Source organism: Patiria miniata, unplaced genomic scaffold (assembly GCF_015706575.1).
Source record: "Patiria miniata isolate m_02_andy unplaced genomic scaffold, ASM1570657v1 HiC_scaffold_3, whole genome shotgun sequence".
Taxonomy (NCBI): domain Eukaryota; kingdom Metazoa; phylum Echinodermata; class Asteroidea; order Valvatida; family Asterinidae; genus Patiria; species Patiria miniata.
Window position 1 is genome coordinate 46,461,368 of NW_024037069.1, and position 16,299 is coordinate 46,477,666.

The 16,299-nt window shown below is 40.9% G+C and overlaps 1 protein-coding gene across 1 annotated transcript; it reads left to right on the top strand.

The window, feature by feature from the left end:
- Nucleotides 1-497: 497 nt before the first annotated feature.
- LOC119736868 (putative nuclease HARBI1) lies at nucleotides 498-11,444 on the top strand. Its single transcript, XM_038210877.1, has 5 exons — nucleotides 498-806; nucleotides 1,793-2,246; nucleotides 2,339-2,483; nucleotides 2,593-2,872; nucleotides 11,364-11,444. Exons 1-4 carry the CDS (start codon nucleotides 798-800, stop codon nucleotides 2,870-2,872), a joined length of 888 nt encoding a protein of 295 aa, XP_038066805.1. The 5' UTR covers nucleotides 498-797; the 3' UTR covers nucleotides 11,364-11,444.
- The last annotated feature ends 4,855 nt before the right edge of the window (nucleotides 11,445-16,299 follow it).

Here is a 16,299-nt window from a genome sequence, read left to right on the forward strand (position 1 = left end):
GGTGGGTAAGGCCAGATAGGTGAAGATAGGGTAGGTGAGTGTAGGGGGTCAGGGGAGGGAGATAAGGATTGGAGTTTGGGTGGGGTTGGGATGTGTAGGTGATAGGGTGGGGATGGTTAGGGGAAGATGGGATGGGTGTGGGTAGGGGGTTGGGAGGGGGAGGGGGCGGGTTGGGGATGGGGTAAGGTTTTGGGATGGGTAAGGTTTGGGGGAGGTGGTGATGGTTCTGTGTCTACATGTACATGTATACCCATTCTTGTTCTGCATTTGTGGCGACTACGCAAGAGTTTTCCCATGGTAATACAAGTATGGGGAGCAGAAGACACTGTTGGGGCTGCAAAAATCCACAACTGGGTCCTAATTACCCTAACAATGGAAAACTCCCCCATAATACAGTGACGGCTAACCTATATACACATGTATTTCTTAGGTCATCTGTTGACTTTTTATGTTGACATTTAAAAACTGTCCCCTACACCTAGGCACATCAACAAGAATCCTGATCCTCTTCCATCATGCCCATCCCCAACCCTACCTTCAGCCTCCCTTCCTGCCTTGGACAGTGAGCCATGGTCGCTTCGCCATTCTAGTTTTCATGGAAATTGCCCGTCACGAGCATGGGCGTCACAAGAATTTTTTTTTTTTATATATAGAATGGAGCAAAATTCTCGCCAGAAAGCATGCAGCGAAGGGACTGAGAAATCACTGGCCGTGGAAAACTTGAAAAGGGAGGCCGGTGCTCCCTCGACGCTTTGTTCAAGACAGCAATACCAAGGCCTATTATTGTATATAGCCGCATGATTTGTGTATGCATATACTTTTTGGATACTACAATCTCAACATATGCCAATATTTATCATTGTAAACATTAATAAGTTGCACAGGGTGTTTCCGCAAACCTTTCATTATTTAGTATCTCCACCATGCAAAGCCTCAAATCTTACTTAAGTTGCACATTATTATGCCCAATCCTTGTACAAGCTATAGCATAATTTATTCTCAATTTATTATTTTTTTCCAAGGTGGACAAGGGGACATTTCCTTGGGCTTTCCGAAGGATGGGGGGGGGGCTGGAAAGCACCCAAAAAGAGAGAGAGAAAGAGGTGCAAAGTCATATTGCTATTAATTGAATGGGTTGGGGGAAGGGGCAAATGTCCCCCAGCCCACCCTAAAAAAAGGAAATGTGCTCTGCCCCCCTCCCTCTAGAAAAAAATCCTGGCAACGCCCATTGATCCCAGTGGACGCCCATTTCGTTCAATGTGATTAAATTAACAGCAATGACTTTGCACCTCGTCTTTATCATTTTCCTTTGCACTTTTTTTTCTTTTCCTTGTCCCCCCCCCCCTCCCTCCCCCCAACACCCCCATTGCGACGCCCATCGTCGCAAGGAGGGCCAGTCAATTAAGTTGTAGGCAACAAAGGGGGAAAAACGGGGGGGGGGGGGGGGGGGGGGAAGGTTGCCATGGTCGAAGAACCATTGGCTTTACAATTGACGCTAGCACGAGTGACTGCACTTTTTTAAAACATATAACGTAGGCCTAAGCCCATATAAACAGACTCTCACATTATACGGAACTTGAACTTAAAGCCTGTTTATATATGTGCCTATTTATTCACTCACATACATGTAAATATTAAAGTTTTGAGTAATGGTAAGGGAATAAATCAAAAAGGGAACTGGAAATGGAGATACACATAGTTAAAAATATTATATTCGTTTTGTTTCTTTTAAGCTACACTCTCTAGCAAGACTCAGTAGTCCTTATGGTTTTTTTTCTTCAAATCTTTACAGCGAAGCAATGCAATTTCTCCCTACATGCAAACACTGGCAACTCTTCGTTTCCTTGCAACGGGATCCTTCTACACCGTTCATGGTGACCTCCATGATGTGAGTGTGCCTTCAGTGTGCCGCATAGTCCAACGTGTGGTGGCTGCTTTATCAAGATTGGCACCAGCAGAAGTAAGGTTTCCTGTCCGGCCTCAAGATGTAGCGCTCACCAAGCATGAGTTCTTCCAGCTTGCTGGGTTTCCCAATGTGGTTGGTGCACTAGATTGCACACACGTCCGTTTATACGGAGCACCATTAGGAGAGAACGAACATTTGTACGTCAACAGGAAGGGATACCACAGTATCAACGTTCAGGCAATCTGTGATGCCAACTACAGGATCACTAATATTGTAGCCAGATCATATTGTATGCTATCATCTACGGGAGCATCATCAGAGAGAGGTTTGACAATGGAAGGTATGTTCATCATGTCTTAAGTTATCCTTACTGCAAACTGTTTCATAAGTTTTGAATTGATTTAATTGATTTATTTGTTATATCACCTACAGAACTTGTCATAAATGATACAACTACTGGTTTTATTTTGTTCAGACTCAACGGTGTGCTGGTGGGAGACACTGGGTATGCCTTACGGCCATGGCTGATGACGCCTATTCTTGCACCAACGACTAATGCTGAAAGGCATTACAACAGGTACAAATGAAAGGCAACTTTTTATAATTGCTAGGAGATTAGGATTAGAATTCCTCAGAGAGTGGATTTTTCATTAACATGGACCAAATATGCTTTGTTTCATTCACAGGAGTCACAGAAAGGCGAGGGTCACTGTTGGACAAACGTTTGGCCAACTGAAGCGAAATATCCCATGCTTATCGCTGGGAATGAGAGTGTCACCTCAACGAGCCTGCATCATAATCAGGGCTTGCTGTGTCCTCTTCAACCTTTCCAAGGAGTTTCGTCAGCCTGAGCTGGATGACACAGATGATTTGGAAGCAGATGATGATGATGATGACCTCCCGTATGATGGTCCAATCCAGGATGGCTGTATCCAGCGTGACTTGTTGGTGAACACCTATTTTTAGGTCTGTATAATATACATGTAGAGAGAGAAAAAGAGTGAGAGCCGTCTTGAAAAGCAACGTTTAATTCAGCAAGTACACAATACAGAGGGAGTAAAAAAACAAAACAACGAAACCCAAATGTTGGGACCATTGTTTTAGTGAAGTTCTTCATGTAGCACGTTCAAAATCTTGGGTATGAAAGCCCAATTCATAAGTTTTCTTTTAGTATAAGAATCATTCAAATCAGTCATGTACTTTTCAAGTGACTGAATTTTAAACACAACCACCGTTTTAAAGTTCTGTTCACGGATCACAAAAAAACGTGTACGTTCTTTCTGCAAAACGAAAACAGTTCACACACATCCCTATGTGATTCGTTTTCGTTTTGCTGAAAGAACACTTACCTTCTTGTGATACATGTATAAGGCAAGTACAACGATACATTTTTGCAAAATAAAAACATGCACTTGAGCCCTTTCGGAGGATTCAAATTCAACAAACAATATTCAATCCAACTTGCCCACTCAAAAATAAACTGGACAAATAATATACCACAATTTAACATGCCTTTTGGTCGTCTTCAATTTCTTTACAGAAATGGTTAACAATGCCTGGATTTGACACATCAAAGGGGCTCATAAAGTGAATAGTTTTAATAACTTAGTTTGTGCTACTTTCTAATCCTCTTAAGCATATGAAAACTAAATGACAGCCCTTTTTGGTTAATATGCCTGAAAAATGCACTTCTTGAAACATTTTAAGTTGTCCATGCTTTTCCAGACAACTGAGGGAGATGTTGCTTTGATGTCATTTCAGTAAGACACTGTTCATCTTATGCTTTTCTGATGAAATTGTGGACCCAAAAAGTTGTTCATTGAAAACAGAATTGCATTAAAAACAATTTATGGGCCATTAACGAAGAGGCCAAGTGGAGTAGACACCAGTAAAACATAAGACAGTATTTTCTCATTCCTTTGTAATGTCATTTTCTGTATTTTATTGCGACAAATAATGTTTTAAGGTTTAAATAACATTTCATTTCATTCACAAATATTTAGGTTATAAATAAGTGCACTGCCAACAGAAAGAAAATGCAGCACGAATAATAAACTGTAACTTGCTTGAACAATTTATTATGCATTAAATGCTCTTGTTGATTTTAATTAACAATTTCAGATTCCAGAGAAGTGTGGTGGAAAAGCCCTTCTGTTTAAATTCTTTTGGGTAATTTTTTTGACTCCGTTTTCATCCATATCCCAGGGTAAAGTTATAAATACAATAACAAGCCACTGTACTATCCTATATAATATCCTACACTGTCTATCTATCTATCTGATGTGTGTCACTTTTCTCTGTAAAGGAGTGTGCAAAAAATGTAAAGCTTAATGGAGATGTGTCTAGTGTATGTATTATAGAAAAACATCACAAATTAAACATACCAGGTATTTTTGTGGAGTGAATATATTTTAAGCAGGGATGGAGGGTAATTATAATTAGATCTGAATATTTCATAACAGTGTGTTTGTGAAGATACATGTACTTGAATATGAAGTGCCGGTTTCTTGAAAAAAAAACAATTAACAAAAAGCTTGCTCTGAATTTAATATTTAACCTATTCATTTCTCCTGGATGAGACTCATGCTGCCCGGCTTCTGAAGTGTGAACTCAAGGAACAATTGCAAGTCTCGGCTGATTTCACTTAGAGATAATTGTATCTGCTTCGAAACTTCCAAGTCTACTTCATTCACTTACCCAAATAGCTACTACATATGCATATTTATTCAGCCGACAGGCTCAAACGCTAAAAGATTTAATCAACCAATGAGCGCCCTCTCGGGGCCTACCCATTATGCTACGTTATGAATCCGCCATTATGCTTCCTCTTTTTTTCTAGAGACGGCATCGTGCATAAGCAAAAAATTTGGCTCTCGCCTTTTGACGAGTTTTTGTACGATTTTCGCTTTAAGAGTCTTGTTTTATAGAATTTATCAACCAAGTGAGTTGTGTAGAATACTGTAGAGTTTGGTTTGAGTTAAATAGTTCTCATTTGGAGTCATTTTGCTTTCGTTTTTCTTTCACGTGGCGTAGCAGGCTTTTCAGCCTTTGTCTGACACCACGTGCGTAGGGCCAGGTCGGCAACGCGGGACTAGCCCAGTGCCGGGTAGGCATCGTAGGTTTTCCCTTTGGGATGGAGTGCAATCCCCTTTTAGCCAAGTCGGCTTTCCTGAGTTATTATTATTATTTCTGTTGTACAGTTATTTTATAATAATATTTCTTTGTTAGAAAAAAAAAAAAAAGCAGTGCATTTAGTTTATGACTCCATAGACGGACGAATCCGTAAAGACCTTTTAGGGGAGACAGTGCGTCGTATATCCCCGGAGAGAAGTGCGGTTATTCTCCACAAGGTCTGCTAGTCGCCCCACACGTGGGCCCCCTGTTCTGAAGTCAGACTTTCAGCCGTTCAGGGGACTAGCGAAACGTTTCGAAGAATACAGCGGTTTCGGCCGTTCCCTTTTCTCCATTCGTTTTCCCAAAGCTCGCGGTGAGCTAGGGCCTAGCGAGACGAGTACAGTGGGGGTATATCCATAGCTGCCAACTATTACGAATTTTTCGTAAATATTACGAATTGTTTGTTAAATTACGAAAGTACGGTTTGCCACTAAAACATTACATATTTCCCATTTTCTACCTAACAAAAAAAAATACTTGTAAGGCCACAAAAAAAAGGCTCCGGTTTCTGGTATGGAGCTTGCCCCAAAAGTAGTGCGGCGACGTGGCTTTTTTTTTTTTTTTACCTGTTTTTTTTTTGGGGGGGGGGCTTCAAATGTCAGCTAATGACTACAAATGGTGCCCGACTAAACTTAGTGCTTATATATGGGAGTCCAGAGAGGCCACATAAAGCTTATTCTCGATCATAACCCCATCTAAAAACACGTTAAAATTGTGCAGCAGCAGGATTCCAGTCAAACCAGTGAGTTTGGGGGTTTTGAGACATAATCTTGTATTGAAAAAAAAACTTTTTCATTTTGCCGACGCGCATGGCTACGGCGACGCGCGCGCATACCAGAAACCGGAGACTTTTTGGGGGGGGGCCTAAAGTATCGTTTTTGACCGAAAACTTTTGGCGAAATGTTGCGATAATGGATGGACTGGTGACAAGTCTAATAAGCAATGCCGTCAAGCACCTGATAGACAACAATGCAGTGTGCGCAGTGGAGTACTTGAGGACCAGACTAAAAATATTTTTCAATGGTGTGTCATTGTGTGCATCTCGTGTGGTTGTGTGTACTGCATGTGAGTGCTTTTCAGTGACGATCATGAGCACATTTGGTCGCTTATTGCCGGGATGAGACCCATCAGTGTGAGATTTTAATTATGGAATTTGAATAATCAAGAGTATGGTTGGAATAATTGGTAATAGAGTTTGAGTTTATCACAATGTCCAGAAAAGATAAATCAGCATGCGTTTGCAAGGTATGTTGGCGGGATATTTGGCATACGGTGGCCCTAAATCATTGTGTGTAAAAACATAATACGAACTCGAAACTCAACATCGATAGCATGCATCTCAAAATAATATGCGCACATGTTATTATTGTTATTATTTATCTAACTTCAACAAACAAATACAGACAGTAAAACAAAATTAATTTAAAAAAAAAAAATTGTTAAATTTTTTTAATTAATTATTTTTTTTTTAAATTATTTTTTGGCCTACATTGTACAGTACATTATTATTCACAACAAGCAAGGTATGCACATGTATGTGTACATGTAAACCATGTACCTGTACTCGATGTTGGTAAAGCTGGTATACATACACTTTTGATAATACGTCAGCAGTTGAAAATGACCGTGCGGGTTGATTACTAATTGGGATTTTGAAAAGTTGACAGCTATGTATATAGACAGAGGTCGTTCCCTTCCCCCCTGACTGTTTCAGCTAGCTCGGGGAGCTAGTAAGCTAGAAGAGGATGTTTCGTTGGGTATATCGACAGAGGTCGTTCCCTGCCCCTCGCCCGTCCTAAGCTATCTCGATAGTGCGACGACAAACGAGATAGCGGCGAGATATTCGTGGGTATATCGGCCGCTGGCCGTTCCCTTCCCTCGGCCGCCTCGCCTGGCGTGTAAAGAGAAATTCCGTGGGGTACAACGACCAGCGGTCGTTCCCTTCCCCTCGGCCGTTCTCAACTGCATTTATCTCAGTAGTACAATAGTACGAAAAGACAAGATAGCAGTGAGTCCCCACGCAGGGACACCGCCGTAGTCTGTAACGGTCATCCCGTGTTACGCGTTTTGACCGACATCAAACATACGTCCTACGGTATGGAACGCCGTGAGGATACCGGGGATAAAACTCCCTGTGTAACCACGGCCCCCCAGGTGACCAGCCGTAAGGGTCCCGCGGTTAAAAAGTCGCTCGATCACGCCGCCGGTCTCCGGACCATTGGTCTGCTGGCTCGGGGACGACCAGTCACGGAGCGGTAAAAGGATTCAATCCTCACCGGCCCCGTCTGCACATTCATCGCGCTCTGAGCTTCCTGCTTCCACCCGTGCGGAATGGGCAGGACTCGCGGTGACTGACTTGCCTCCTCCCCAAATTCGGGCCACGGACTCGCAGTCAACATCATTCTTTGATCAATGCCCCGGAATTTCCAGGATATTATCGGAGTTTTCATCCAGTGAATCAAGTCACCCAAGTAAGAAAAGGAAACACATGGCAGCGCCGTCCTCTTCAGGGGATTCCCCCCGTAAGTCGACACATCGGCAAAAGAAAAACAAAGGTGTATCCACGGAAATCTTTCTAAAAGCTTTCCAGGACATCAACGTTTCGCTAGCAGCCCTCACTAAACAACAACAATGGAGATCAGCCCCAACGGTGACTCAGAGGTCACTTCCGGCGGCCACATTTCCGGACCCAAATCCGGGTTTAATCCTGCTGGATCCGGGTGTGATCCGGCCGGATCCGGGCCGAATCCGGGTGCAATCCGGCCAGGTCCGGGCTTAATTCAGCCGGATCCGGGCGCAATCCTGCCGATTTTGGGCGGGATGAGAGGGGAACACACTGGGCCCCCAGATCCTGGGGTTGCCATCAGTGTCTGCTCAGATAATCCACCTACTCCAGGCCGCGATTGGGTGCCCCCGAGATCACAGGCGGGAATTTCCTTACATCCATCTATGAATTTGGGCACTTCTGTTCAAGATGCTCCTGACGTAGATGTTGATGATACTCACCCCCCTTCCACTCGCTCACAAGATGAGTGCTCTGGGGATGATGAAGCCACTGACCCTGGCAATTTTTCACAATTTGAGACTCAGCTGAGGCTGGTTCAAAGAGATATGGTTCGGGTACTGCAACTACCAGAGAGCAGTAAACCAGAGACCACCCGTCGTTCTTTCAAACGCCGGACTGGCGTAGAGGAACCTCGGGATCCAGCTTTCCCAACTATGCCAGTGGATCGCTTATGCGCATCGCCGATTCAAAAAAATGGATGGCTTTCAACAAAAGGTCGGCAGCCTATTTCCAATTTCCAGAAAAGGACCGAAACAATTTCTTTACGGTACCTTCTATTCCGGATACAGCCAAGGTCAAATTGACTGGAGATAGCGGCAAAGCCCCAACCAAGTCAATATTTGTCGATAAGACAAATGTACGTACATGTACGTACGTACGTTACCGCGTGGCTAGGCTTCCCGCGTCAACATGTCTGCCCCGACATGTTCGCGTCCGACTGACTCGGGACTTCAGTTTTGACATGAACATTGTCAAGTTGGTGCTATAATTGGAAAAAAAATTGACTTGAAACTTGTAAAAATTTGACTTGAGACTTGACTTGACTTGGAAAAATTTGACTTGTGACTTGACTTGACTTGGGAAAAAAAATGACTTAAAAATTGACTTGACTTGGGAAGAAAATGACTTGGTTACAACACTGCCTGGTACACACTTAGACCACAACCCACAGATGTGTGCCGAATATTGGGGTCATCACGAGTCACGTGACTTCACATTAAAAGCACATATTTTGAAGGCCTATATCTTGAGAACTACATGGTCCAATTGGGTTGAAAGTTGGTATGTACCTAGACTGTGATGTGTTATAGATGAAAATTGAAGTGACGTCATAAGGACGTCATCATGGGTCACGTGACATCACGTTATTAAAAGATGAATAGATTTAATCTTTGAAAATCAATATAAAATCAACCATGAGAGACCTAAATTTGATGTTTGCAGGAATTGATCAAATAATCATCATTTTTTATTTAACATTCAAAATCACGTGACCCTTCCTTCTGGTTGAAACCGGAAGTGCCTTGTACTTAAAAATTGGTGAAAGATGTGAGCTTTCAATGATACAAAAAATAACGGTGACGTCATAAAATGTTAAAGCGCCCTCTAGCGGCAGGTTGTTATAGATGATAATAGATGATAAAAGATGAAAATTGATGTGACGTCATAATTCAAAGCCCTATGCAGGGTTCTCCCCAGGATTTTTTCAAACCTGTGGGGGAAGTTTTGTTGTGGTTCACCAACCTGCGAAGCCATGGCGTGGGGTTCGGGACCCACTTAAGGGCCCCGAAAAATTTTTAACTTTAGAGGCTCTCTGGTACATTTTAGAGCAAATATGTGACCCACTCCGCAAAAATGAGTCTGTTGTGGAAAAACTGACATTTTGAGTTAACTACATTAATAAAATGGGAATGAAATAAGCTTTCATTTGGTATATCACGGACCTCTCTAGGACATTTGGTTGCATTGTTGTGCTTGTTTCATTCTGTAAAGTTTTTGCAAAGCTAGAAGTGTCTCAATGGAGAAAAAAGGCTTTGAAAAATGACAAATACACTGTAACTAACCAAGAAAAGCACCAAAGAGTCATAATTTTTTTTCTTTTTCTTACAATATTTACATTTCTGTGTAAGATATTTGAACTAAAACTATCAAACAACCAAAATAAAACAAAAACAAAAAAATCCAAATTTTGAGCACATTTTTACTGTTTCCATTTCAAAATGGCAAAAGCTTGAATTCAAATTATGCGACATCAGACTCATTTTTGCAGAGCGGGTCACATATGGGGAGTCTTTGAGGAAGATTTTCCCTTAAAATTTAGAGGAGATCATGTGATATTTTTTGTAATTAAAGAAAAAAATATATCAAAATTTTTAACTTAAAAAAAAAAATCAACATTTCAAAACCTGTGTTAAAACTTCCTGATCTAGAAAGTATGAATTATATTAACAAGCAAGTTTCAAATTAAGAAATTAAGGTGAAGAAAAATATCACTTTTGCTTCCGATTACATGCCTTTCAAAATAGCGTCGGTAAGTCGGAAAAATTATTTCGCCAATTTTTTGGGCTGCTGATTGAATCATGGAGGAATAAAAACACTTGATTGAATGGAGCATATTGAACAAGGAATCATGTAGTTTTGTGCCTGGATTATTTTCCTTTGCACCACGAAAATTATCAAGACTGACCATCAAAAGTGATTAAAACTTGCCTCACCTAGTTAAAAATATATTTGAGGTAGTTGATTCCACAATATGTTTAACGTACATCATGGCCCCTGGCGCCGTCAACATTCAGTCTGGCCGGCTGTACATGGAGCTGTGCTCACGGCGCAGCATCAGTGTGCATTACTGAACTGTGTACGGCCCATCCCATGTGGCTGACAATTTTGCACCACTGCTTCTAAGAAGCATGCTACGTGTAGTCGCGTACGATGTTTCGCCATACGTTCGAGCTTTGCAATCTCGTCATTTTAATGGAAAATACATACACAGAAAATAGAGATCACGTTCTGTGAATTAATTTGCAGAAATTCTCTTTCTCCATCGATGTTTGTTTGGTGTTTTTACGATCCAACTTCGGCCGAAATCATCATGTATGCACGTACAAGGCAGTAGTCACTGGTTCCGGTCCTTCATCATAGCATTGATACTGTTAGCACGCGAAGGGAACCAGTGTACCATGCTGAATGCGCTAATATATAGCTGGGTGCTGGCGGTCGTCGCGAAAGACCCGTCATCGTGTGCATTTTGATCACACATGCAGCATCAGAAATACGGGATTTTTGTCAAGATTTTGAATGTCAAGATGAAATAATGGCGTATGAAACGATAATGTTGTGCATTTTAATGGCTTGTGTAATAAATTATATTGTGCGTATCGGGGGCTGAAAAATGTGATCGGCATTTTTGTCGGCGTATCGGGCCACAATTCCAGCGTATCGGGCCGATACGCACGTTTGTATGTGGGGAGAACCCTGCTATGAGAATGTAATCGCATATTTATCTGCCACCATTTATTATAAACAGAACAACACATCCTTCCTGGATGGAACTTATACTTGAAACTTTATACATGTCACAAAAAAGTTACCCAAACAGCCCTGTGTTGTCCACAAACATAAGTATAGTTTTGTTTTATTCTTGTTAGCCATTATATTTTGTGTGTTTGCAATATTCCTGACTAACATGGCTGAATGCCACATATATTGATTATTTAGAAACATCTTGAAGAACGCTCTCAGAAGGTTGGAGATGAGGAGGTAATAGTGACAGGAATTGAGAGGACTGTACAGTCAAGCACAGACCTTCCCACTACATGGCAGACATACTTCCTACAAGATGGGTAAGCTTACTTTTTTTTTAAAATAAAAACATAAACGAGCATGTTTCCCACGCATCCGAAAACATAGATCCCTGCTGTCCGAATAAAGTCATGTGCATGTTTTACACATTTTTACAGTTGTCCATGGAGAGTGTTTAACTTTTTCAACCAAAGGCGCACAGTTTCTTTTAAAAAAGTGAAGAAAAAAAAACAGTATTAAAAAAGTGGGGAAAAAACAATAATACATGTATCGAACTGATAATAATATGAAATACTGTTCAGTATTTCATATTATTATCAGTGCGATACATACAAGTTCTTCAATTTTGATCAAAATAAACTTGAATGGGCCGATTGTGAATGTGTACCGGTACTTTTTAGTGGATGGAGGGGAACACCTATCGTGTATAATTATTTGTTTCAAATAGCTTGTTGAACTAAATAATAATTGACACAAAAAGTACTTGTTATGGCCGATACATAAGCATCAATCAGAACCGCTACAATGCACTGCGAGATCTATGCAATTTGTAACTGGTTTCCTTCTTAGTCAGGGCCTTTAAAATCAGGGAATGGGAGTGTTTCTAGGGTTTCAAAGGACCCCCGCCTGGTGGCGAGTACTGCTAGGAAATTTAAAACTAACACAAAGAGTAATGATACAATCAAGTTTTGATCATGGCCCATTCCATGATCAAAACAGGGGAAAGTGGCCAAATTCCTCGGATTGCACAAATTCCTCAGATTGCACTAAGTACTGTACATCTAGAATCCATTTTTATTCCTGAGACTTATCAGCAGGCCTAGGACTCCACGTCGTATTGGCTTCCAACATAAAAAGTTCCACGTTTGGATTTGAAGAACCCCCCCTGTGATTGGCAATTTTTTTCCCAAACGACATCCGCATATGCGAGGGGGGGGGGTCACAGCAAGGGCGGATCCAGGGGGGGGCCAAAGGGGGCCATGGCCCCCCCCAAAACGAAACCAATTTTTTTTTTTTTTTATGTGACATCGCAATAAAGGCAGGCAATGAGTACACCACCATCTTTTCCTCAAAAAACATTGGTTAAAGTGGTCAGAAATTGCCTCAGATCGCACCACAGAGCATCTAGAATCCAAAAAATTTCGGGCCCTTAAGCGGGCCCCGAACCCCACGCCGTAATTTTTGTGACCCACTTTTTTGGGGGACCAAAATTTTTTTTTGGCCTCCTCCAAAATTGTGTTCTGGATCCGCCCTTGGGTCACAGGGAGGCACCAGCATTTAATGAGGGGGCACCGAAGTTGGATCAACATCATTTCCCCTCAATTTCCAGGCCACCACAAGTGCTGCCAATTTGAAAAGCAGGGGATTGGCTGGAACTCTTCGGACGCTTCAAGACGCTCTTTTTTCGTATTAATTTATTCACATTTTATAAAGCTGTGTGGTTAAGGAAAGTCATTATAAGGGAGTAGTCGACTGTATTCCTCTTCGTTTTATCAACCCATAATAATTCTTTTAGAAGAAACTTCCTTGGCAACCTGAGGGCACCTGGGGGCACCTTGGGCCCTTCGAGAACCAAAATTTACAATTTGCAATGAGAGCCACACTGCACTGAGTGAAATTTGTTTTTGAAAAAGCATGAATGCATTATTCAAAAATAATGCGCTATAATTTCAAAACCATGTAATATTCTGTTATTTTGAGCGTAGGGCCTACTTTGTTGATTTTTTTAAATTACTGCCACGGAATTTCGCGATTCAGGGATTTTGTTTGCAATCTGATATGCTTATCTCAATCCTATTGCGCTAGTTCACGAAAGAGTCCATCTATTTACAAGTGTTCCGCGTTATTTTGCAAAACCACTTACGTTTTCACTATTTAAGCCGTGCAGAAATTGGCCTCCGTACCGTACAATTGTAGTTAGCAGTAAAAAAGCCGTTCTTAAGTAGATTTTGCACGAGATTTTTTATTCTTAAGTTGAAATTCTGCAAACGCTGACTCATACACTCTCGTTTGGTGCTGGAATGATCGTTGTGCTCAACATTCTAATTAAACACACACAAAAAAAGTTCCTTAGCGGGCGGCTCATTATTGAACTTTAACTCATTCTTAAGCACAAAATGCATGGGAAAATCCATTCTTAAACTGCGGATCTTGCATTTTGGTCACGTTAATTAGCTTTTAGTGAAGGTTTCACTCTTGTGCTCAAAATTCTAATTCAAGGTGAATAATTAGCACTAATTAGGCCTTTCTTAAACATGGAATGCACAGGATTTCTCATTCTTAAACTATTGGTCATTGATAAGTTCATCGAATACTATCTTTCCTGGAATTGTGCTTGTGCGCAATATTCTAATTAAAAGTCAATTTTGGGGTGTGTGTTGACGAAGAAGTCACATTTGTCATTGGCAAAACAAAACAAAATCATCAGGTTAGAAGAGGGTTTCATAACATTTCTTCCCAAATGCCTTGCAGTTTATTTGAAGTGCTTATTTTTTGGTAGTCTTGATGGTTTAGAAAAGATCTTTCCGAGAATAATCAAAACATTTTGACAGCCGTGACACTACAGCTCGGCCGATATAATTGCTGTAACTGGTGGCATGGCTGTGGACATAAATTCTCTGAGTCAATATATCAGTCACGTCTTTCAAATCACTTTTAACACCAATTTTTCAAATATTAATTGTTTTAATTGTTTTTTATTAATACTAAGGCGATTTATGTTTTGTTCAGATTTGTTCTGGTATTGTTTTGTTTGCTGTTACTTCTTTTTTTCCCATGACAATCATGACAATAGCAGGCTTAGAAATAACAATTGTGAATATTGTTTAAATGTCAAGTTTCCATGGAAATGGTTTGAAATCAGCAGAAGAAGAAATCTGAAGCTGTAGGCATTTGTCTGTTTATCAAATATTGAAAGTTTTGGGGAAATCGGATATATTCACTAATAGTCCAGCGGATATGTGACAAAATATTGATGAATTGTGCACTTCTGCATAAAAGCGTAAAACTTGGCAGAGATGTTCATATTCATGCCAGAAAATGTTTTAGATGTGGAGTCATTGCAAATTTACCTTTTTAGGGGCGTGGCACCATTAAAAAAAGGGGGCGGGACTTGTTGTGTCGGCAGTGAAAACGGTTGTTCCCATTTGTCACAAAAGCAGGAAACCTCACAGAGACATAATTATATAGATTATAATTGTTTTCCAAATTCGGAGCCACCACAAAAGTGGTAGCGTGGCAGCCATTTAAAAAGGGGGGGGGGAGTAATTATTATGCCCTCCTTGGGAAAAATTGTGCCCATATGTCATAAACGAATAAAATGTCCCCCAGATGTTTATGTTCATGAGAAAAAATTTTTTTTCAGATGTTGAGCAAACACACCCTTTTAGGGGCTTGGCAAATGTATTAGGAAAAAATATTAGGGGGGACGGGTTTTTCATTATGACCACCATGGAAATATTGTTCCCAGATTGACAGAAAAATTTAACTTTCATCAGACATTGACGTTCATGAGAAAAAAATTCAAGATGTGGAGCCATCGCGGACACACCCTTTTAGGGGCGTGGCAGCCATATTGAAAAAAGGGGGCGGGGTTCACATAATGCATGGGAAAAATATGCCCACATCTCATAAACGAATGAAGCTAATTCCAACTTGACATTAATATTCATGAGAAAAAAATTCAGACGTGGAGCCATCACAAACACACCCTTTTAGGGGCATGGCTGCCAAAGTAATATGGGGGGGGTAGTCATGATGCCCCCATTAAAAATTTGTGCCTACCTTTCCTAAGCGGGTTAAACTCCACACGGACAATATATTTATGAGAATCTTTCTTTTTTCGAATGTGACGCCATCACAAACTACTAATCATTATTTTGCCCACCATCGAAACTTGTGCCTACCTTTCATAAATGAGTAAACGTCACACAAACTTGGTGAAAGAAAATAAATTCAGATGTGGAGCCACAGCAAACTCATCCTTTTAGAGGTGTGAATGGCCAACTCACTGTGCCCACAATTGCAATTTTTACATTTAACCTATAACCTATATGACATTATTTGGTAATACAATGACTTACACCAAAGAGCATGGGTAAGTACCGGTAGGCTAACCAGTTGTAGGGTTCAACGCGTGTACATGTACGGTACATATATCATGCACATCTAAATTCCAGAGTGATTTCATAATTACAATTACACAACACACAATGGCAGCCCTAAACTCTAACATTGAACATTTAAGGACCAAGAAAATCCTTTTTTATTGGGGGGGGGGGTGTCATATAACACTTGGGGCGCTGTTTAAAACAGTCACATTTCATGGCCATTTCAATAGTCTTCAATATACGTTAAATGTGAAGTAAAATATTGACTTTCATTCCATTCTTTTTTTTTTGTTATCTGTTCTCTTTTTCTCTTGGGGGGGGGGGTTGCAAAATCTCTCTACCCCCTACCCGTTGCGCCGCATTGACAGCAGATTGGGTCACAACACGATGTACTCTCCTCTGAAAGGGGTGTTCACGTCCACTATGACTTCACATTCAATGAATCTGTGTACCCCCACCATACAACCCCTCCATTCTCTTAGAAATAGTATATCACTCTCTGATGAGTGTTTTTTTTTACCCCAACCAAATCCATTTAACAAATCAGTAGCCCTGACAACATTTTATACTTTATACAGGTGCGACACTGTATATGCCTTTGGGTCTGTCACAAAAAAGGCATGGGAAACACAATGTACTTGACACTGTACTAAAAACACTAGTCTTTCCAAGACTAACTGAGGTACCCCCCAGTTTATACCCCAATTCACAAATTGCTACAGTTGAGAGGTTAACAATAATTC

Excerpts from the sequence above, each read along its gene's own strand:
- LOC119736868 (XM_038210877.1), top strand. Across the intron at positions 2,247-2,338 it reads GAGAGGTTTGACAATGGAAG|AACTTGTCATAAATGATACA; the intron begins GTATGTTCATCA and ends TATCACCTACAG. Across the intron at positions 2,484-2,592 it reads GCTGAAAGGCATTACAACAG|GAGTCACAGAAAGGCGAGGG; the intron begins GTACAAATGAAA and ends TTTCATTCACAG.